Genomic DNA, 25,132 nt, shown 5'->3' with positions numbered 1-25,132 from the left:
ATTAAAGAGTCATGTGTGATTTGGCTTCCCCCACCACAGACCCCGATTTGACTTTGATGGGGGGGCCTTGGGTTGTTTTAGTAAAATGAAATGAGTGTATATGGGGCCGGAGAGGAAGTGAGCAGCACAGGGGCACTGAGACAGCACTAGTGGCTGCGGGCAAGGGGAAATAAATAACTGGCATGTCTGGAATCTGCCTCTGAAGGGGAGATGCAGTGTGTGTTGCCACAGCGCTGAGCACATGATGGGGTCTTTGAATGGCTCTTACTGTTAGGGGTCTTTCTACCAATGTGAGGGGAGAGGGCATGTCATGTACTTTATGACTGCACTCGTCTTCGCATTTGGTAGCAATTTACTTTAAACGGCCGCGGTGTTATTCACAGAGATATTTATGGAAATATGGGGCATGTGGAATGTCAAGATAAGTGAGAACGAAAATAAAGGAGTCTGAGATAGTCTCACTGGTCAAAAGTCTAAATAATACAACAATGTCTCATGCCCAAAGTCAAGATGCCACATGGTGGGATAACAATCCATTTTTTGTTATTACCATGTCCTTTGTACTAAAATATAATCCTCAAATTTTTAAGTACAACTACATCCTCCCTATTAACAGTAATTTGATCCAATAGTAAAACAGAGAGATCAGACATACTTCAGTGACTCCTCGGTTCCGTCCGAGCTGCTGCCTCCCTCAGCTGGTCCTATGTCCGTGGTCTCACTCTCACTGTGGGTCTCAGGGGTTTTGGGGACGGAGTTCTCCTGCTCTGGGAGAGAAGTGCGGTGCCCCAGGCTCCCTGCCCCATGGTGCTCTGGAAGAGGGGTGCGGCATCCCTGGCTCCCTGTACTCCCGAGGCTCCCTGTCCCTAGGTGCTCTGGAAGAGGGGTGCGGCATCCCTGACTCCCTGTACTCCCGAGGCTCCCTGCCCCTAGGTGCTCTGGAAGAGGGGTGCGGCATCCCTGGCTCCCTGTACTCCCGAGGCTCCCTGCCCCTAGGTGTTCTGGAAGAGGGGTGCGGCATCCCTGGCTCCCTGTACTCCCGAGGCTCCCTGCCCCTAGGTGCTTTGGAAGAGGGGTGCGGCATCCCTGGCTCCCTGTACTCCCGAGGCTCCCTGCCCCTAGGTGCTCTGGAAGAGGGGTGCGGCATCCCTGGCTCCCTGTACTCCCGAGGCTCCCTGCTCCTAGGTGCTCTGGAAGAGGGGTGCGGCATCCCTGGCTCCCTGTACTCCCGAGGCTCCCTGCCCCTAGGTGTTCTGGAAGAGGGGTGCGGCATCCCTGGCTCCCTGTACTCCCGAGGCTCCCTGCCCCTAGGTGCTTTGGAAGAGGGGTGCGGCATCCCTGGCTCCCTGTACTCCCGAGGCTCCCTGCCCCTAGGTGCTCTGGAAGAGGGGTGCGGCATCCCTGGCTCCCTGTACTCCCGAGGCTCCCTGCTCCTAGGTGCTCTGGAAGAGGGGTGCGGCATCCCTGGCTCCCTGTACTCCCGAGGCTCCCTGCCCCTAGGTGCTCTGGAAGAGGGGTGCGGCATCCCTGGCTCCCTGTACTCCCCGCCCCATGGTGCCTCTCTCTGCTCTCCCCGGCCCGCTTGGCCTCAGAACAGTGCTTTATAGCCTGTAGCTGAGACAGGGGCACTATGTCACCCCCCTGGGGTCGGTGCCAGATAGTCCGCCGTTCCACGGAATTGTAGTAGTAGAAGCGGCCGCTCTGGGGGTCAAACAGCTCCCACCACTGTTTACCATCGGCCTGACGAATGGCGGTGCCCAAAGGAGGGTCCCATCCGCATTCGCTGGTGGCCAGGTTCAGGTACATGTGCTCTCGAGAGCGTGGCTCCAGGATCTCCACCCAATCAGGACTGAAAACAGACACAAGAAATAGTGTTGTTAGAACTGAGAACAACGAGGAAGAGGGAAACAGATTTGAAGCCATTAATAACACAAACAATTGGTTCGGTCTGGAAATCCTACTGAAATGACCATCCCTGTTACATGCTGCTCATCCAACAAACAATCTGTAAACAACTTACACAGTCAAACACGGACTACAACGCAAACACCTTCAGATGACCCATATGGAGAGTATGAATGTTAGCGACCACAACACGTGTCCATCTGTATGTGAGACAGTGCTATAGAACGCTGGTTCAGCAGTGATGTCAACCATCTGGTGGGCAGAGGAGCAGCAAGAGTCGCACTGTGTGTCTGTAATATGCGACAGGTGGACACACTCAGGACAGCACTAGGACCACAGCCAGCAGGCCTGGAAAGCACCATCCGCTCCAGCAGCATCACACAGGGAATGGCGTAAGGAACACTAGCAGCTAACTCAGCAGAACACAGAGGTTCGGGTGGGAATTGGGAGACACTGGCCCACATACACACAGACAGGGTACAGGGGAATGTGTCATTAAGGGGGTAACCTGTCAGATTGAAACAAAATGTGTTCCTGACTTAACTGAAAAGTGATACAGTTCTACAAGCTCATTCTGATATTTGATGATGAGTGTGATGATGTTATGATCTAGTTATCTGATGCAGAGCAGCTTTAAGTGTGCCAATGAATCCACGAGGGACCACAGCCAGCCGGAGCCTGTGTCCTTCTACTGGGCTGAGAACCAGGCTGGGGGCTGGTGAGGAGAGAGGTAGAAGGTAGACACAGGGTCTCTTTCCCTTTCCCTCCAGTTTGGGACATGTCCAGGGTACCTGTGGTAGCGAGGGGGCGCAGGGTGTCCAACACAGCCCACAGTGCCTAACGCATGCCCACATTTGTTCCTTGTGATCCTGCCAAGTAAGTCCCCTGCACCCCCAGCCTCAAAATAGCCTCAGAAGGGCAGAGTGCCAGCCAAGTTGACAAGACCGTCTTTGCATTGGGCATAAAGCTCAGTGGAAACTGGAAACAATACAAGGGGACAGAGGCCCTCTACACCATCCCTGCCTGTGTGCTGTCATTGCGTGTGTCTCTACTGTCTGCTGGGAAACCACCTGGCTCCCACTCTGAACAAGCACACATTATTCACTGTCACAGAATATGGCTATAATAGGACCAACCTCTTCAAGAAAGAGAGACAAATACATCTGTATCTAATCTGTAAATTAGCCCTGTTTTCTTCTGAGTATCTGCAGTATTTAAGTGTCCACATACATCACTATGTGAGTGCGAGAGTAAGTGAGTGAGTCAGAGAGAGAGCGAGGGAGAAAGAGAGACAGAAAGAAAGAGAGAGTGTTTGGGTCATGACGGATTGGCATGATGTGAGGGGGCAACGTTTACTGGTATCGTCCTGGACCTACCAAGCAGTCAATAGTCCTATTCCACACACCCCACCCACAATTGGCCCAGTATCGTCCGGGTTAGGGGAGGGTTTGGCCAGCCGGGATTTCCTTGTCCCATTGCGCTCTAGCAACTCCTTGTGGTGGGCTGGGCGCCTGTAAGCTGACTGGTCGCCAGCTGGACAGTGTTTCCTCCGACACATTGGTGCGGCTGGCTTCCGGGTTAAGTGAGCAGTGTGTCATGAAGGAGTGCGGCTTGGCAGGGTCGTGTTTCGGAGGACGCATGGCTCTCGATCTTCCCCTCTCCCGAGTCCGTAGGGGAGTTGCAGCGATGGGACAAGACTAACTACCAATTGGATATCATGAATTTGGGGAGAAAAAAAGTACAAAAATAAATAAATGTTACTACTGATCCTCTGTGGCTAAATTATGCTCCTGTGGTTGGATATTATAATATTATTTTGAAACGTTATATATTTTTGTATTTTATTTTTGCCTCTTGGGACCCCTATGGGTTTAGGCCCTGACTCACACAATTGACCAGCCACATTTATTTACTATGCAGTTTATTATTTTTAAAATGATTAATTCATTTATGAATATACATTTTTTATTTTAGCCTTCCCTGGTGGTCTAGTTTTGAGTATTCGGCGCTCTCACCGCCACGGCCCGGGGTTCGATTCCCGGTCAAGGAATATACATTTGGGGCAGCAGGTAGCCTAGTAGTTAGAGCCAGTAACCTAAAGGTTGCTAGATCGAATCCCAGAGCTGACAAAGTAAAAATCTGTCGTTCTGCCCCTGAACAAGGCAGTTAACCCACTGTTCCTAGGCCGTCATTGTAAATAAGAATTTGTTCTTAACTAAATGCCTAGTTAAATAAAGGTTAAATAAATAAAATAAATTAATAATCCTCCCCCATCTGACGATTAGCATTGAGAGCAGGATCCTGAATCCTCCAGTGGTTGGTGGCTACAGTAAGAAAAGTATATATATATATACTTTTCTTACTGCAGCCAGGAAGTAAGGCCCTTATGCAACCATTGTACCCCATGCTGCTCCCAGGGCCAAATGAATGCAGGAGCTTACTAGGGCTAAAGCCCCTGGGTGGACCAATAGGCAGCAAACAATTCATAAAAATTAAGGAAATATGTACAGTATATATGTTATTTATTTATTTATTTGTATATATATATAGCAGCATGGATCAGCATGGGGTACAATGGTTGCATAAGGGCCTTACTTCCTGGGAAATAAACAGTTGTTAGGACACAAAGTGGAACCAGTGTCTCGCAGTCTGCATAACCACAGGTAAAGTTAAACACTACTCTAAATGTTTTATAACAATCTAAAATTAAAACATTACACATGCTCGTGTGACACCTGATTTTCTTCAGGATAACGTATTCTAAATTGAAGCAGGCATGATGTATTGGGAGATTGCTATGGTTATACTCCTGAGAGAGGCACTTAACCCCACTGACAGTAAAAATCAGAATGGACAATATTGTATGTGAAGCCTAGACACAATGCATCTACTATGCTAGAGGTAAGACAGTGCTTAAGAGAAAATGGTCAAATATATGTTCTCATAATGCTGGTGTTTTGCTCTTAATATTCTCTAGATCTAGAACACATTCCCTCTTCTCCATAGAAGGTACACTGGCCCTTTGTCCCCCATCTGGGTCAAGGAGACGTCTGTACCACATGGTTATTCTCTAGGATGACTAAAAATAAGTCAAATAGAAAAACACCTCTCCAAACAGAGAACAAGTGGCAGAGCAGAGCGCTGCACTGAAACCAAAACCAAAATACCAACATACACACGCAGACTCTGTGTCAGAGGTCTCATTCTGAATAATAACTTTATCTATCACCCACAATTGACAGTTTGGTTCCAAAATAACTTGAATATGTTAAATGGCGTTTTCCCAGAAGGCAGAACAGCTGCATTCTGCTCATGGTATCTCCTACATTGTTTTAAAACAACCCAAAGTGTAAATGGCAATTTTCCCAGAAGTGCAAAACATAGGAGTGGACATGGCATTGTCTAAAAATAGGGCAACACACTGGCAACACACAACACACTGTCATTGTTATGTTTTGGCTTTTAATCTAACTCAAATTCCAGTCCAGCTTAAAATTGATTCCTTCAGAGAGAAACTATTGTGAAGAAACGGTTTTCTTCCAAGTACCTCAGTCACAGTGAACTGAGCAGACAGGAGCCTATACACAATGGGTTCTGTACAGGCTAACAGGAGCCATACAAGTTGACGTAAAAGGCAAATAAGTCTGCTAACGGCTGAAGTGGAACTTATCGTTCCAATACTAGTGTGGCATGTCTGATTCACCGATAGTGCTGCATCAAGTCAACAGAAATCGAAACCAATGGGGCATAACTAGGGCTGGCACAATTATCGTACAAGCATGTAACAGTCGGTTAAGGATGAAGACCGTTATGAAAATTAAATATCCGTCATAACCGTTTAAAAAAAAAATTATACTTATTATTACTATTCATGTTTTTGTGGAATGAACAACTGACTGAAGGGCCGGCCATTTGTGTGGTTGAGCCCGTTACTTGCGTGATTTAATTTAATTAACTAGGCAAGTCGGTTAATTCTTATTTTACAATGACGGCCTACCCCGGCCAAATCCTAACCTGGACGACGCTGGGACAATTATGCGCCACTCTATGGGACTCCCAATCACAGCCGGTTGTGATACAGCCTGGAATCGAACCAGGGTCTGTAGTGACACCTCTAGCACTGAGATGCAGTGCCTTAAACCGCTGCGCCACTCGATAACATGAACTCTTCAAATACCTATGAAACGTTCTTGCTCCTTGCTGAAACAAGCAAGGTGTTGTAGCCTCGGCAACACTCCCCACAATGCAGCAGCAGCACACATGGAAATAGAATGACTAGAACAGGCTTGAAACCTCTAACCCTGTCAATTTGACTGGTAAACTCAGAGGGCTTGCAGTTGCGTCACAAATCACCTAGCAAACGTAGCAGGCCCCATGATGGAAGACCAAATTCAGTCTGTTGGAATGCCTCCAATTGTCGATGTATTATTAGCTAGCTTGCTATAGAAATTTAGTGTGCAGGCTAACTCAAATGAGCTGCTAACGTAATGTCCGCTAGTTAGCTAGCTATACAGTATGTAAAGTTAACTAAGTGAATTAAATATCACCAGCTTAAAAACGTAATATTTGCTAGTTAGCTAGCGATCTTGATGTATTTATCGATGCAATTCTAAATGTATTTGAGGCTAGGGTCACTACATGACCAATGGTATGTGGACACCCGCTCATCGGACATCTTATTCCAAAATCACAAGCATTAATATGGAGTTGGTCCCCCCTTTGCTGCTATAACAGCCTCCACTCTTCTGGGAAGGATTTCTGCTAGATGTTGGAACATTGCTGCTGGGACTTGATTCCATTCAGCCACAAGAGCATTAGTGAGGTCGTGCACTGATGTTGGGCGATTAGGCCTGGCTCGCTGTGGGTGTTCCAATTCATCCCAAGGTGTTTGATGGGATTGAGGTCAGGGCTCTGTGCAGGCCAGTCAATTTCTTCCACACCGATCGACAAACATTTCTGTATGGACCTCGTTTTGTGCACAGGGGTCATTGTCATGCTGAAACAGGAAAGGTCCTTCCCCAAAATGCTGCCACAAAGTTGAAATCAAAGAATCGTCTAAAATGTCATTGTACACTGTAGCGTTTAGGGGCCAAGCCCAAATCATGAAAAACAGCCTCAGACCATTATTCCTCCTACAACCGTTACCTCTATGCATTAGGGGAGGTATTTTTCTCCTGGCATCTGCCAAACAGATTAGTTCGTCGAACTGCCAGATGGTGAAGCGTGATTCATCACTCCAGTGAGAGCGTTTCCACAGCTCCCCAGAGTCCAATGGCAGCGAGCTTTACACCATTCTAGCTGACTTTTGTCATTGAGCATGGTGTTCTTAGGCTTGTATAAGGCTGCTTGGCCATGGAAACCTAATTCATGAAGGTCCCGATGAACATTTCTTGTGCTGACGCTGCTTCCAGAGACAGTTAGGAACTCGGTAGTGAGTGTTGCAACAGAGGAGATTATTTTTAAGCACTACACAGTTCAGCACTCGGCTATCCCGTTCTGTGAGCTTGTGTGGCCTACCACTTCGTGGCTAAGTCGTTGTTGCTCCTAGATGTTTCCACTTCACAATAATGGCACTTACATTATACAGGGGCAGTTCTAGCAGGGCAGAAATGTGACGAACTGACTTGTTGGAAAGGTGGCATCTTATGACAGTCCCACGTTGAAAGTCACTGAGCCCTTCAGTAAGGCCATTCTACTGCCAATGTTTGTCTATGGAGATTGCTTGGCTGTGCTCAATTGTATACACCTGTATACACCTGCGACGGGTGTGGCTGAAACAGCCGAATCCACTAATTTGAAGGGGTGTCCACACACTTCTGTATATATTGTGTATGTGTACCCATGTTAGGACATCTTTTGGAAAAAAAAGTTCTAAAGTCACACACAATGCATAAACCTATTATAAACAACAGCAGACCAACCCTGCTGGGAGTGCAGGCTTCTGTTTGAGCGCAGCACTGAGACACCTGATTCAATGTATCAAACCTAAATAGTTAATAATCAAGTGTGCTATTGCTGGACTGGAAAGTAAGTCTGCTCCCCCCATAGATCAGGGATCAGTGGAGCGAGGTTGGTCACCTCTGGTGTTGGCTTTATTTTGTACACCTGAAATTATGCTTGAGTAATAATAGCTTGCTTGTTGCTAAAATGTCTAACCTTTACATACAGTATGAGTTAGCTTACTTGTACATTTTAAAATGATATGAAAGTCCTGATTCTTTGAAGTGAAGTGTTTTAAACTTGTTTTAAAATTGTTAGCTTAACTGTTATTCAAGATGAACTAGTGTCGATGTTGATTAATCACAGATCACAATCCTGCAATATAGAGGGGAAGGAAATCAGTCTCTAATTGGTCTGTTTCTGTGTTCTATTCTCATATGAACATGACCTTTCTGTTCAGTCATAAGCTCTCCAATTAGTTTTATTTGATTGTCACACACTTTTCAGGATATCAGCCATATGAACCCATTTTGCAGCTGATAATGGCATGCAACACCAATGCAGCCATAGGCTTACAGCAGTGGTTCCCAACTCCAGCCCTCCAGTTCCCCCAACAGCACACATTTTTGTTGTGGCCCTGGAGAAACATACCTGACTCAACTCTGAGGACCTGATGACTAGTTGACAAGCTGGATCAGGTGTATTTGTCCGAGGCTACAATAAACCGTATTGTTGAGGGTACGCGAGGACCGTAGTTGGGAACCACTGGCCTACAGTATGAAGTCATTTAGCCTTATGGGCATTTGCAATGCATCCTTTACATTGTGCATCTGAATCAGAGAATAGCTTTACTCACACATTGTTTACATATTGTTCAGCTATATGTTCTCAATTTAAAAATGATACCAGTAGACAATGTATATGAGGCTAATCATTATATTGGATTTTGTACATGCCTTGAGCTGACATGAAATTGTTAAGTGCAAATGCAACCCTTGTAATATAGGTGGTGAAATGTCTGGAGGCAGGAGATGATGGGATCCTTAGCCACCTCCTACTCCTACCAAATTCAATGCCAGATACTTTTCTCCCAGAAGGTCTGAGTGGCACTTGGAGGTACTGTGAAAATCCATTCAAATCGTATTGGTTGCATACACATACAGTTATTGCGGATGTAGTGAAATGCTTATGTTCCTAGCTCCAACAGTGCATTAATATCTAACAATACACACAAATCTAAAAAGTTAAAGAATGGAATTAAGAAACATTAGGATGAACAATGTCGGAGTCCAGAGAATAAATATACAGTATATATAAATACAGTGTACATACAGTACCAGCCAAACGTTTAGACGCATCTACTCATTCATTCAATTCTTTATTTTCACTATTTTCTACATTGTAGAATAATAGTGAAGAAGTCAAAGCTATGAAATGACACACATGGAATCATGTGGTAACCAAAAAAGTGTTTTATATTTGAGATTCTTCAAAGTAGCCACCCTTGCCTTGACAGATTTGCAAACTCTTGGCATTTTCTCAACCAGCTTCATGAGGTAGTCACCTGGAATGCATTTAAATTAACAGGTGTGCCTTGTTAAAAGTTCATTTGTGGAATTTCTTTCCTTCTTAATGCGTTTGAGCCTATCAGTTGTGTTGTGACAAGGTAGGGGTGGTATACAGAAGATAGCCTTATGTGGTAAAAGACCAAGTCCATATTATGGCAAGAACAGCTCAAAAAGAAATGAGAAACAACAGTCCATCATTACTTTAAGACATGAAGGTCAGTCAATACGGAACATTTCAAGAACTTTGAAAGTTTCTTCAAGTGCAGTCACAAAAACCATCAAGCGCTATGATGAAACTAGCTCTCATGATGACCGGCACAGGAATGGAAGACCCAGAGTTAACTTTGCTGCAGAGGATAAGTTCATTAGAGTTACTAGCCTCAGAAATTGCAGCCAAAATGTTTCACAGAGTTCAAGTAACAGACACATCTCAACATCAACTGTTCAGAGGAGACTGTGAAATCAGGCCTTCATGGTCAAATTGCTGCAAAGAAACCACTACAAAAGGACGCCAATAAGAAGAGACTTGCTTGGGCCAAGAAACACAAGCAATGGACATTAGACAGGTGGAAATCTGTCCTTTGGTCTGATAAATCCAAATGTCAAATTTTCCGTTCCAACCACTGTGTCTTTGTGAGACGCAGAGTAGGTGAACGGATGATCTCCGCATGTGTGGTTCCTACCATGAAGCATGGAGGAGGTGTAACGGTTGTGGCGGTGCTTTGCTGGTGACACTGTCAGTGATTTTTTATTATTATTCAGGGCACATCTAACCAGCATGGCTACCACAGCATTCTGCAGCAATACGCCATCCCATCTGGTTTGCACTTAGTGGGACTATCATTTGTTTTCAACAGGACAATGACCCAACACACCTCCAGGCTGTGTATGGGCTATTTGACCAAGAAGAAGAGTGATGGAGTGCTGCATCATATGACCTGGCCTCCACAATCACCCAACCTCAACCCAATTGAGATGGTTTGGGATGAGTGGGACTGCAGAGTGAAGGAAAAGCAGCCAACAAGTGCTGAGCATATCTGGGAACAGTTGGAAGAGCATTCCAGGTGAAGCTAGTTGAGAGAATGCCAAGAGTGTGCAAAGCTGTCACAAGGCAAAGGGTGGCTACTTTGAAGAGTCTAAAATGTTTAAAAAATATTTTGATTTGTTTAACACTGTTTTGGTTCCTACTGTTTTGGTTCCCATATGTGTTATTTTATAGTTTTGATGTCTTCACTATTATTCTACAATGTAGAAAATATTAAAAATGCCACTCTGCCACTCATGGCACTGTGCCAGACCCCTGACTCAATCAGCTCTCATTCCCCCCTCCTTCACAGTAGAAGCCTCAAACAACATTCTAAAGACTGTTGACATCTAGTGGAAGCCTTGGGAAGTACAACATTACCCCATAGACACTGTAAATTTGACAGGCAATGACTTGAAAAACTACAAATCTCAGATTTCCCACTTCCTGGTTGGATTTTTTCTCAGGTTTTTGCCTGCCATATTCTGTTATACTCACAGACATCATTCAAACAGTTTTAGAAACTTCAGTGGTTTCTAGCCAAATCTACTAATAATATGCATATATTAGCAACTGGGCCTGAGTAGCAGGCAGTTTACTCTGGGCACCTTATTCATCCAAGCTACTCAATACTGCCCCCCAGTCCCAAAGAAGTTAACGTTTACCGCCCTTGTAAACCAACCTCTAACCTCGACGAACAACAGGCTATACTGAGAGAGACTCTGTACCCGGTCTCCTGAGGACCTGCCCAGGCTGATGTTTCAAACAGGGGCTGCCTTTCAATTAGCTAACCTAGCTTACCGTCTGCCAGCAACAGCCACAAGTGCCAAACTTTATAAGTCCTCCTGAGCGTATTTACACACCTGCTATTTAAAAATAACAATCTCAGAAATTCTGAGTTAAAATCATCTCTGCTCACCTTACAAAACAGGTTGCAGGGATCCAGGGGAAAAGTGTCCGAGGCCAGAATCAGACAATATAAAGACCTCACTGTTATATTAAGCCATCCAGCCCAGCTATGCTGGCAGTGGCATATAAACTCAATATAATAGGAGCAATAATCTAGCAGAGGCCGCTTTCTGTTTGATTATGTATTAAGTTCAAAGTGTATACAACATAGCTGCCAGGCAACGTGCTTATCCAAATATTGTAAAACATTGTAATGCACTGTAAAGACATGGAATGAGTGTGCTCTGCAGTAGCTCCATTAGCAGTGTGTAATTCAGACTGTACCATGACCCCTGTAGTGTACACTGTGTGATAGAGAGAGGAGGCCCCCAGAACACACACCATTACAATTTCTCTGCATTGAACGCAAGGGAGCTAACAGCTTAAGTAAACAAAGATTATGTATGTAATGTATATATGTTAGTCACATGTAGACTACTGGTTATGAATTACATTTAGAGTGATGTTTGATGAATGTTCTAACACCTAGCTAAACTCTGTTTCTGAGTTAGGAATAGGATACAGAGTATTTGGGCCACCATACTGGACAGATACAGGCAGGAACCCACATCCAGGCTTGAGAGAACAATTGAAGGGAGAGGGTAGAGTGCACCTGTTTCAGATGACAAGAAACAGCTTTGCACCTGTCACACACATTCTTTGCTTCTATTGTTTGTCACCTCGAATTCCAACCATTCCACAAGTGTCAGGGGTCACATAAACCCACAGAACAATTGGAGTGCGCGTGTGTATTGTATGTTTAACACCTGAGAGCACCACTGAATCCCCAATCAATTATAGATGGCTACGCAACAATTGGCAAGGCAAAACAATAAATGGCAGGATTAAAACATGATGCTTGGCTACCGTTTTCTGTAGACCGAACAGCAATGTGCTTAAAGTCAGACCCCGAAGGCTGCATACTGTCCTCTTTAAAATGTGTTCTAAGTCATTTTGGTAGTGTGAGAGGGTGAATGAAGTAGGTATGAGATCTGTCCCTAGCCTTGGGCCATAGGGTTTCCCCATGTAAGACTGGGAAATGAGCTTGTGTGTTTGTGACATTGATGGGAGTGGTGAAATCCTTTTACATTTTAGCCATTTAGCAGATGCTCTTATCCAGAGTGACTTACAGCTAGTGCATTCATCTTAAGATAGCTAGGCGGGACAACCATATATCTCAGTCATAGTAAGTAACTAGGAGGCATTTGGGCTAATGTCTCTGGGCTATGGATGGATGGGCTGTTGTTGTGGTGGTATACAGTTGGTGTGCTGGAATAGTTTTGAAAGAAGGTTCTGGTGTCTTTCTTTGTTCCCCCTACCTGAAGTAGCCTACATCAGCCTGACAGGACTATTGCTGATATTTGTTCCAACTAATTGTCAACGCCTTCCCCTCCTTGAAGGGGCTCAACAGCAGTTGCTGTGGTCATTTTTCATGGAGGATATGTCAGGCATAATAAAGCTGGCCTTAATAAAGTTGATCAGATCAGGCACAAGAGACAGGCATGGAGTGAGGGAGGGGAGGGAGGGCAGGATGCCGAGGAGGGGAAGAAAGGTAAAGCACTTTAAGCCCTTCAGCTCTGGTGCCACATAAAGCCTGGCTAGCAGGGAGAGGCCAGGAGCTGCCACTCTGCAGGGTCACCTCCACAAGGGCCATGATGACTGAGTAGCCCCAGAATAAAATGCACACACATTCATTGGAGAGGAATATAACACCTGTTTTCTACTAAGTGACCTTAATCCCTGTAGTATCACGTGTGAGTGATACTGCACACCTCCAAATCTGACTAACTGGTTTGTCTGTCTGGAAGCCATAAGGTGTGTCATAATTGGAGCTGGGGTCTGTCTGTTCCAACTCAATGGTCCAGCCCAAAGTGGACATTCCACAACTTGTCTTTTGCCGTCTATACTATGGCTGTCAGTTCTCTTCAGAAGTGAAGAAAAAAAACTCTTGGTCGACCAAGTGTTGTCTGTTCTTTTGACCATTCGATTGGTTGAAATTTTCAAAGTGCATTTTCCATATATAAACACATCCTATGTGTTTTAATCAAATCAACTATATGCACTGAGCTTGTCTGATGCTTTAAGCAAGCTGTTTGATGAAATCATTTAGACAAAAATGACTAGAGGGAGTCCGACCACAAATGATTTGATTGTGCCGCCTGGCTCAAACTTGCTGCATTGTGAAAAAAAAAATGAAAAAAAAAAGACAGCGATTAACTGTGTGACACCCATTGTCTCCCTCTCCTCCCTGCTGCAGTCACATTCATCCGTGTATGCAATTTCCGAAATGGAACTGTTTCGGCCTATTTATTGTTTACGCTTATTATTCAATGGTCGCTTTATTTTAAAACTAAAATGCTTGATTGCATTTCACATCATGAATGACTCGTATGGTGTGTGATGACAATAAAAAATAAATGATTGATACAGTAGCCTATATAACTATTGAAATATAGGCCTCAGTAAGTTACGGTATTAAGACTAAACAGGATGCTCTCTGAGGCCTACAGCTCAATGGTGGTTATACAAGGCTGGTATACTAAGCCTACGAATGATAATGACATTACTTATTATTATAACGATATAATATTAATAGTTATAATAACAATAAGGAGATCAAGGAAAAAGGAGGGTTATTTTTAGAAATAAAAAATGTCTAACCATTTGGAACAGTGTAAACACTTAATAAATTAAATAATACAATTGTAAAGCCATTATTACAGCATAGCAAAAATTCAAAACACTCAAATTAGTGAAATTGTTGCGTGAGGCTTGGTGCTCACGGAATCAGTAGGCTATTAAACAAAACAATCAAACAGGCATCAGACGCAGGATCGGTCTTATTTTTGTAGATATATTTGGATGATTTATAAAGCCAGGCACATTTCACAGTACGTCTACTGATTATACACTTAATTAAGTTGCCTTTCTCCTCACTTTTCTTAGACAATTAAGGCAGCGACTGTTTTCCTGTCTCCTAACTCCTCTGCTGCCTCCGCCACATTGTTCTCAACACCAAAACGTTGGTTAACTTTGCTATTATGCACATAGCAACATGTTCTAGGAAAAGGCGCCAATTCAAGAGCGCACTGATGTGTTTCAGAAATGCAGACAGCGACCATTATCCAATGCCGGAGAAAGCTCATTTGTTATAAAATAATACAAGTTTTATTTGTGTTGCATCATTGTTCTTACATGATATATACATATACAATTTCAGTAGCACGTCTTAGACTGATGGACTGTGATGTCCCAATGGCCTACACAATGGATCAGTCTACTAAGACAGACGTGAATTAGACAGGTGTCATGTCTTTTTTATTTGCTACTGCTGGACTAAAGAAATCGTGGTCGAACAAAACAGCCTATCGACCAAACTATCGACCAGTCTACTAAATAGAGTCAGTCTTACTCTGCACCAAAACAAACTCATTACTAAGGACTTAAGTCATAACAAAAAATCTACAGTTCGGGAATATCATAAAATGCTTGTCTTTGTGAGAAGTTTCTAGTGTTACATAAACCCAGAGGGTCTCCGTGAAAGAGTAAAAAGCAGAGCTGGCAAGCCTATCCTGTGATGAGTCACAATCATATGCATTACAATGCGTGTGCAGTGCACCCTCTGCTAATGCCTGATGGCCAGGGACAATGGGCTCTGTTGTCAGATCAGCAATCAGACTTCATTCAACTAGAACTCTCTATTGCCATTCCCACAATGGCCGCCAGCCAATCGGAGCCCTCCACAGGAGTCCAGTGGGTGGAGCTTGGGGCATATTTAGGAGATGTGGGGTGACCTCCAACAGCTGCGATAAATCCAAAACCAGGAACAGTTTCCACTTTCCACTTCTCCTGCCCTGGGATTAAGATGGTATTTAAGAGGTGGCCCTTGAAAATAGATTGGCTTTCAATGTCATTTCCCAAGTTTTACATTAGGGAATTCCACAGAAAAAGAATGATGTGGAGACTCAGATTCTTCACTTTAAAATCTATGTCAAATAATAACCAATGATTGCAAAGTTAAACAAACCATGCAACTTTATGCACATTGACTACTTTTAACAATGTCCATTGAAAAACAGATTAACTTGATGAACAGTGCAGAATCAGAATCAACGTTTGGTAACAGAATGACGGTGTGTGCTGTTTGTGCCGTCATTCTGTTACCAAACTTTGCATCTGCACTGTTCTTCAAGTAAATGTGTTTTTGTAAAATGTTCATTGGAAATTGTTAAAGTAGTCGTTGTGCATAGAATTTTATGGTTTGGTTAACTTTTGCAATCATTGGTTTTTGTTTGACACACTTTCCTATCAATACAAGGGTCTCACTGCAACAAACGTGTTCTGTATAATCTTGTCTCACACACGGAGCCTTCCTATTGGTTTAGATGGAACATTTTAATGTTGGCAGCCCGGCTTCAGAAACCTTCTTTGAGCCCCGCCTACAAAAGAACTAAGAAAAAAACAGTGCTCTATGCTGGCTGTATGGAGGCTTTGTCTTGGTCTTTGCCCACTATCCCGCTCTTCCTCCCACTAATGCAGCAGTATTAAGCAGTAATGCTGGGAACTTCCGGCCCCTCACAGCTCAGCAGGACAGGGCCAGTGACTGTCTGTCGGTCTGTCTGAGACATGATGCAGCAGCAGGACAGGCCCAGTGACTGTTTTTCTGAGACACAAGGCAGCAGCATTGTCAAACCACAATAAATCCTCTGTCATAGGGGGCAGGCCTCGTCCAATCCTCCTCTACAGCCTTAACAAATGAACACTTCATCAGATCAGAGGGCCTCTGAACGAGAAGGAGCATGTGGGACTGAGGGACAGAGGACAGTGTGTTTACCAAATACAGGATAGACTCCCTGTTTGTCTGGTACGCCAGCTGTCAATAACAGGAACAATGGGGTCACTTGTCCAAACAAATATGGAGAAAAATTTACCGATTCGGATGTAACCGATTAAAATATGGAGATAAATGAACCGATTAATGTTAGTTATTTCTTTCCCTCGTCAGCTCATGAGGTGAAATGTAACAAATGAAGACATAAACCAATAATTAGGTCCGAGAGGGGTTTCTGCCAAGAGTGAAGTTAAAAAAGGCCATAAGGAGTTACCCGTAGCCATCTGCTTAGAGGCTTGTCCAGCAATACCCTTTCCATTAGTTGTGCGGCTGTTTAACTATATGGTTGAGACAGTCTCTGTATGTTTCCACATTTTGAGTTGTGCCTCAGCCTCTACCCCCCATCCCCTGCTGACCTGACAAGCGACCCCAGTGTCTCAACCAGGGCCGAGTTACGGGGTGAGAAAGGGGGTGGGTCAGAGGTGGTGGCGAGTGAGTCACAGAGGAAAGAGGCATCTGTCTGGGTGATATCCCATGAGGACATGGGCTGCTGACAGCAGATACAGTTGAAGTCGGAAGTTTACATACACCTTAGTTAATACTAGTAAAAATTCCCTGTCTTAGGTCAGTTAGGATCACCACTTTATTTTAAGAATGTGAAATGTCAGAATAATAGCAGAGAGAACGATTTATTTCAGCTTTTATTTCTTCACATTCCCAGTGGTTTGTGAAGCTTACATACATTCAATTAGTATTTGGTAGCATTTCTTTAAATTGGGTGGCGCAGTGGCTAAGGGCGCTGTACTGCAGCGCCAGCTGTGCCACCAGAGACCCTGGGTTCGCACCCAGGCTCTGTCGTAACCGGCTGCGACCGGGAGGTCCGTGGGGCGATGCACAATTGGCCTAGCGTCGTCCGGGTTAGGGAGGGCTTGGCCGGTAGGGATATCCTTGTTTCATCGCGCACCAGCGACTCCTGTGGCAGGCCGGGCGCAGTGCACGCCAACCAAGGTTGCCAGGTGCACGGTGTTTCCTCCGACACATTGGTGCGTCTGGCTTCCGGGTTGGATGCGAGCTGTGTTAAGAAGCAGTGCGGCTTGGTTGGGTTGTGTATCGGAGGACGCATGACTTTCAACCTTTGTCTCTCCCAAGCCCGTATGGGAGTTGTAGCGATGAGACAAGATAGTAGCTACTAAAAACAATTGGATACTGAGAAAAAGGGGTAAATTTCAACAAATTTTTTTGTTCAACTTGGGTCAAATGTTTCAGCTAGCCTTCCACAATAAGTTGGGTGAAGTTTGGCCCCTTCCTCCTGACGGAGTCAGGTTTGTAGGCCTCCTTGCTCGCACACGCTTTTCAGTTCTGCCCACACATTTTCTATAGCTTTGTAATGGCCACTCCAATACCTTGACTTTGTTGTCCTTAAACCATTTTGCCACAACTTCGGAAATATGTTTGGGGTCATTGTCCATTTGGAAGACCCATTTGCGACCAAGCTTTAACTTCCTGATGTCTTGAGAAGTTGCTTCAATATATCCACATAATTTTCCTCCCTCATGGTGCCATTTCTTTTGTGAAGAGCACCAGCCCCTCCTGCAGCAAAGCACCCCCACAACATGATGCTGCCACTCCCGTGCTTCACGGTTGGGATGGTGTTCTTTGGCTTGTAAGCCTCCCCCCTTTTCCTCCAAACATAACGATGGTCATTATGGCCAAACAGTTCTATTTTTGTTTCATCAGACCAGAGGACATTTCTCCAAAAAGTACGAACTTTGTCCCCATGTGCAGTTGCAAACCGTAGTCTGGCTTTTTTTATGGTGGTTTTGGAGTAGTGGCTTCTTCCTTGCTGAGAGGCCTTTCAAGTTATGCCGATATAGGACTTATTTTTACTGTGGATATAGATACCTTTGTACCTGTTTCCTCCAACATCTTCAAAAGGTAGTTGGCTGTTGTTCTGGGATTGATTTGCACTTTTCGCGACAAAGTACGTTCATCTCCAGGAGACAGAACGCATCTCCTTCCTGAGCGGTATGATGGCTGCGTGGTCCCATGGTGTTTATACTTGCGTACTATTGTTTGTACAGATGAACGTGGTACCTTCAGGCATTTGGAAATTGCTCCCAAGGATGAACCAGACTTGTGGAGGTCTACAATTCTTTTTTGAGGTCTTGTCTGATTTCTTTTGATTTTCCCATGATGTCAAGCAAAGAGGCAATGAGTTTGAAGGTAGGCCTTGAAATACATCCACAGGTACACCGCCAATTGACTCAAATTATGTCAATTAGCCTATCAGAAGCTTCTAAAGCCATGACATCATTTTCCAGAATTTTCCAAACTGTTTAAAGGCACAGTCAACTTAGTGTATTTAAACTTCTAACCCACTGGAATTGTGATACAGTGAATTATCAGTGAAATAATCTGTCTGTAAACAATGGTTGGAAAAATTACTTGTGCCATGCACAAAGTAGATGTCTTAACCGACTTGCCAAAACTATAGTTTGTTAAAAAAACATTTGTGGAGTGGTTGAAAAACGAGTTTTAATGACTCCAACCTAAGTGTACGTAAACTTCCGACTTCAACTGTAGGTTCTGGATCAGACTAACACACAGACTGGTTAAGCTGTTAACATTTGCACTGGAACTCAAGGGACCAGGGGGGCAGCAAGGATAATGTCCTCTCTAGGGGTCCAGGGTGTAGAATCGGATTAACATACTGTAATTCTAGTCACAACACAATTAAAGAGGGCTGAGAGGAATGGAATGGGCTGTTCCGATCAAACATGAAGACATCCTCCAACATCTGAGTGTAACGACAGGAAACAACCGTTGACGACTCAATCAGTTACTCAAACTGTACTACCTAAAAACCTGAGCGTGAGGCCTCCCGGGTGGCGCATTGGTCTAAGGCAATGCATCGCAGTGCTAGCTGTGCCACCAGAGACTCTTAGTTCGAGCCCAGGCTCCGTCACAGCCAGCCGCGACCGGGAGGTCCATGGGGCGATGCACAATTGGCCTAGCGTTGTCCGGGTTAGGGAGGGTTTGGCTGGTAGGGATATCCTTGTCTCATCGCGTACTAGCGACTCCTGTGGCGGGCCGGGCGCAGCGCACGCTGACCAGGTCGCCAGGCGCACAGTGTTTCCTCCGACACATTGGTGCGGCTGGCTTCTGTGTTAAGAAGCAGTGCGGCTTGGTTGGGTTGTGTTTCGGAGGACGTAAAGGGCACTTACGAAGGTTGTCTCTCCCGAGCCAGTATGAGAGTTGTAGCGATGAGACAAGATAGTAACTAATAAAAAACAATTGGATACCAGATAATTGAGGAGAAAAAAGGGGGTCAAATTCATTTAAATATATATATTTTTTTTTAACCTGAGTGTGAGGGTTTTATCTCTCTAAATCATGAACCTCATCTGAAGCTATTGGACTGTTCGTCCCAATGTAATCCTAACGGAAGGCGCAAGGGCACTTAAAACACTACACCATGTTTACCACCTCTGAGGTCAAAAAGTTAAGCCAGCCCTTTTATCCCTGCCTAAGATGTTTTCCAAATATCCAAGGTTGGATTGGGATGGGCCACACAACTTTGGATGGACAAAACAGAGCTCCATCACCATGGTAAAAGCCTAAGAGAATCATAGTGGGGTGAATGAGTGTTAGGATAAAAGAATGTAGTCTTTCACTAAAGTTTTGACCCATCGCTACAGAAAATAAGCAATCGGCAACACAAAACAACGAGACGAGATGAAAAACATCGCACTAGCCGTCAAAGATCCAATCAAACACATCCATCATCAAAGCCATTCATTGTGTGACAGGGATTCTGCCTTAACATCGTCACATTTGTCCCAAAAGGAAAAGCCCTGGCTCTCTGCTCTGGGGTAATCTTGCTAGATGAATGTAGTGTCCTGTCCTCCTTTGTCTGCAGATCATTGTGAGTCTACAGAGTAAACAGGGGGACAACATCCCATTGTGAGGCGTCTCAGCAGCTTACATTCATATCCTACTCTAACCTGCTGAAAGTATGTAAGAAATTAAAAAAGCTCAAGTAAGGTTAATTTGCTAGACTAAATTTAGGCACTCTCTAACAAGAATGCTTTTTAAAACGGGAGCATTTTTGTCCCCCTCAATGTGGGAGTTGTTTTTGGAACTGTGTTTAGCTCAGAAAGAGCAGACAGTACAGCAGACTGGTTTTGTGTTCAACTTTCCTCTGTTCCAAGACGCAGGTTCTTCCCATTCTGTGAGAGCACTTCTGAAATGTGTTACAATAAACCGAAAGATTTTTATAGAAAGGGGCTTTTCTGAGTCTTACTTCTTTGCATATTACTTCGTTTCAGTTCCAACAGTATCCAGGAGTCAGTGGACATCCGCTTATGTGCATCGATGGGGGGATTTCTGCTCTTTTAAAGTGTGTGATAGTGTGATGAATTGAGACGTGAGTGTGTGTCGGCTAAGCAAACCAAACGAGCGTGCTCACATACTCCCTTAAAAAGATCTTCGCTTAAATAAAGAGAAAAAAGCAGCAATAATACTGTTTGTCCATTTTGAGACTGTATAGCCAGTATTTTACAACTTAGACTTTTGGTGCTTCCCTCAAGAAAACAAATGGTGTGCCGATTAACCGAAAAAAACCTTACCGAAGTCCAAATCGTAACAAAATGTTGTCATAATATATGCACAAACTCCTCCGAACTGTTTCGGCTGGAAAGCATGCGGATGCCTCCAGGCCATATAAATGGTATCTTCTGCAGACAGCTTGTTTCTGAGGACCTTGGAGTGACTCATATGTCTGATGGTTCCACCACCAGTGATGGGAATGAAAGTAATCAAAACATTCTAGAACCCCCATACTCAACTGGCGGAACCCGGTCCAGATCAAGACCCAGAACAAGGTCAATACAAACTGCGTGTCCCGGTTTCGACCCCTGGTATCATATAAAACACACATAAGACAAATGTGTAGAATTGCAAGAAATCCAGACCTTTGCCACCTAGAAAATATTTGTGTGACTGGATCATCAGAAATATACAATGCCACAGATGTCCCAAGTTGAGGGAGCGTGCAATTGGCATGCTGACTATAGGAATGTCCACCAGAGCTGTTGCCAGAGAATTTAATGTTCATTTCTCTACCATTTTAAAACTTTTTTTAAAAACCTTTATTTAACTAGGCAAGTCAGTTAAGAACACATTCTTATTTTCAATGACGGCCTAGTAACGTTGTTCAGGGGCAGAATGACAGATTTTTACCTTGTCAGCTCGGGGGATCCAATCTTGCAACCTTACAGTTAACTAGTCCAACGCTCTAACTACCTGATTACATTGCACTCCACGAGGAGCCTGCCTGTTACGCGAATGCAGTAAGAAGCCAAGGTAAGTTGCTAGCTAGCATTAAACTTATATTACAAAAAAACAATCAATCAATCATAATCACTAGTTATAACTACACATGGTTGATAATATTACTAGATTATCTAGCATGTCCTGCGTTGCATATAATCGATGAAACGCTGGGGGATGATTTAACAAAAGAGCATTTGCGAAAAAAGCACAATCGTTGGATGACTGTACCTAACCATAAACACCAATGCCTTTCTTAAAATCAATACACAGAAGTATAGATTTTTAAACCTGCATATTTAGCTAAAAGAAATCCAGGTTAGCAGGCAATATTAACAAGGTGAAATTGTGTCACTTCTCTTGCGTTCATTGCATGCAGAGTCAGGGTATATGCAACAGTTTGGGCAGCCTGGCTCATTGCAAACTAATTTGCCAGAATTTTACGTAATTATGACATAACATTGAAGGTTGTGCAATGTAACAGGAATATTTAGACTTATGGATGCCAATCGTTAGATAAAATACCGAACGGTCCCGTATTTCACTGAAATAATAAACGTTTAATTCTCGAAACGATAGTTTCCGGATTCGACCATATTAATGACCAAAGGCTCGTATTTCTGTGTGTTATGTTATAATTAAGTCTATGATATGATAGAGCAGTCTGACTGAGCGATGGTAGGCAGCAGCAGGTTTGTAAGCATTCATTCAATCGGCACTTTCGTGCGTTTTGCCAGCAGCTCTTCACAAGCACAGCGCTGTTTATGACTTCAAGCCTATCAACTCCCGAGATTAGGCTGGTGTAACTGATGTGAAATGGCTAGCTAGTTAGCGGGGTGCGCGCTAATAGCGTTTCAAACGTCACTCGCTCTGAGACTTGGAGTAGTTGTTCCCCTTGCTCTGCATGGGTAACGCTGCTTCGAGGGTGGCTGTTGTCGATGTGTTCCTGGTTCGAGCCCAGGTAGGAGCGAGGAGAGGGACGGAAGCTATACTGTTACACTGGCAATACTATAGTGCCTATAAGAACATCCAATAGTCAAAGGTATATGAAATACAAATGGTATAGAGAGAAATAGTCCTATAAATACTATATTAACTACAACCTAAAACCTCTTACCTTGGAATATTGAAGTATCATGTTAAAAGGAACCACCAACTTTCATATGTTCTCATGTTCTGAGCAAGGAACTCAAACGTTAGCTTTTTTACATGGCACATATTGCACTTTTACTTCTCCAACACTTTGTTTTTGCATTATTTAAAGCAAATTGAACATGTCTCATTATTTATTTGAGGCTAAATAGATTTTTATTTATGTATTATATTAAGTTAAAATAAGTGTTCATTCAGTATTGTTGTAATTGTCATTATTACAAATAAATTGTAAAAAAATCGGCAGATTAATCGGTATCGGCCTTTTTTGGTCCTCCAATAATCGCTATCGGAATCTGCGTTGAAAAATCATTATCGGTCGACCTCTACTCCAAATCCAGCTTCTACACCTGAGGGGTCGTCTGAGACCAGCCATCCGGACAGCTGATGAAATTGTGGTTTTGCACAACCGAAGAATTTCTGCACAAACTGTCAGAAACCATCTCAAGGAAGCTCATCTGCATGCTCATCAGGGTCTTGACCTGACTGCAGGTGTCATAACTAATTGCTCACTTTCGATGGCCACTGGCATGCTGGAGAAGTGTGCTCTTCACGGATTAATCCCGCTTTCAACTATACCAGATGGCAGACAGTGTGTATGGCGTCGTGTGGGCGAGTAGTTTGCTCACCCACACGAGTACCCCACGGTGGCGGTGGGGTTATGGTATGGGAAGGCATAAGCTATGGACAATGAACACACTTGCATTTTATCGAAGGCAATTTGGATGCACAGAGATACTGTGACGAGATCCTGAGGCCCATTGTTGTGCCATTTATCCGTCACCGTCACCTCATGTTTCAGCATAATAATGCACGGCCCCATGTCACAAGGATCTGTACACAATTCCTGGAAGCTGAAAATGTCACAGTTCTTTCATGGCCTGCATACTCACCAGACATGTCATCCATTGAGAATGTTTGGGATGCTCTGGATCGACAGCGTGTTCCAGTTCCCGCCAATATCCAGCAACTTTGCACAGCCATTGAAGAGGACTGGGTCAACATTCCACAATCAACAGCCTGATCAACTCTATACGAAGGAGATGTGTCACACTGCATGAGGCAAATAGTGGTCACACCAGATACTGACTGGTTTTCTGATCCATTTCTGATCCCTACCTTTTTGTTTAAGGTATCTGTGACAAACAGATGTATGTCTGTATTACCAGTAATGTGAAATCCATAAATTAGGGCCTAATTTATTTATTTCAATTGACTGATTTCCTTACATGAACTGTAACTCAGTAACACCTTTGAAATTGTTACATGTTGAGTTTATATTTTTGTCAGTGTAGTACTTGAGTACCCCTGTTCTAGAATTTCCCACTGAACCACTCAAAACAGACAGCAAGGCTGTTGACACTGCAGGGGGTAGCTCAAGACATGAACACATAAATGCTTGCTTTAAACCATTGACACCAATAATACATTCAAATACATAAATACAATTGAATTTATGTTCATTCATATTTAGGTTTTTGGGTAGTAAAAATCAAGAACATTCACATAAGACTTTCTTTGTGCTTGTGGCTTAGACTTATTTCCATTGAACCATCTGTTTCAAGAAACAACTTGAAAGCAGAAGATAGAGACTAAAAGGTTTTAATGAGCAGCTGCACATCTGTCTTAAGGCATAGAGAGATATCTTGGAGAATATTAATGTGTGAATAAACTAAGGCAAGTTAACTGCACCAGCCATCCTAACCTACATCAGTGAAGCAGCAGTGCAACAAATGGGATAGGGACATTTGTCTACTGCCATGGTTTGTTAACCACAGAAATTGGTCTGTTAACCACAGCAAAGAGCCACTAAAGCCAATTTGCAAATCAGTTCCAAAATTAAACAGGAAACTGGCAATTCAATTAAACACAGGCAAACTAGATATTCCCCAAAGGGGTCCAGCAGCTATGGGAAATACTGCCTTTATAGAGAACAAGTTCAATCATGCTTTGATGTTAGGTGATTATAGCGCTATAAAATAATAGTTTTTAACAAGATTAGATGTGGCTGCTAATTGTCTCTATATGACAACGAAAGAAGATGACATGGGGTAGATAACGAACGCTCAACTCTGTTCTCATATATTGAGGTGTTCTCTTATACTGCCTCGATATAAGAGAAAGGAGTTGAGCCTTCCTCAGCTAGACATGGGGGAAACTTATTGGTCACTATTCTAAATGATTATCCAACCATCTCTGACATGAATAACATTCACTATTAACGTGTAAACAGGACAGCAGACAGCCTACTACACTATAATAAAAGTTCTGCCCATAGCGTTGCAATATCACTTTCCTCCACCATTCCTCATTTCACAGGGATATTGGATTACTGGTAACCAAATATTGAATTCTAGCCTAAAGTAACATTGTTACACAAACTTTAAACTCAATGAAAACATTTTACACTTCACTTAGTCTGTCTTCTAAATT

At 43.6% G+C, this 25,132-nt stretch overlaps 1 protein-coding gene across 1 annotated transcript in view; it reads right to left on the bottom strand.

Annotated features, from left to right (window-relative positions):
* The window catches only part of LOC115143361 (rho GTPase-activating protein 39-like), a 46,483-nt gene that overhangs the window by 21,087 nt on the left and 264 nt on the right, over positions 1–25,132 (bottom strand). Inside the window, exon 2 of the mRNA XM_029683689.2 lies at positions 656–1,849. Within this exon, the coding sequence (XP_029539549.2) occupies positions 656–1,849 (1,194 nt within the window). The remainder of the gene's footprint in view (positions 1–655; positions 1,850–25,132) is intronic.

This window comes from Oncorhynchus nerka, linkage group LG15 (genome assembly GCF_034236695.1).
Source record: "Oncorhynchus nerka isolate Pitt River linkage group LG15, Oner_Uvic_2.0, whole genome shotgun sequence".
Classification (NCBI taxonomy): Eukaryota; Metazoa; Chordata; class Actinopteri; order Salmoniformes; family Salmonidae; genus Oncorhynchus; species Oncorhynchus nerka.
The sequence above is the reverse complement of the archived record's forward strand: the minus strand, read 5'-3'. Positions and strand labels throughout refer to the sequence as shown.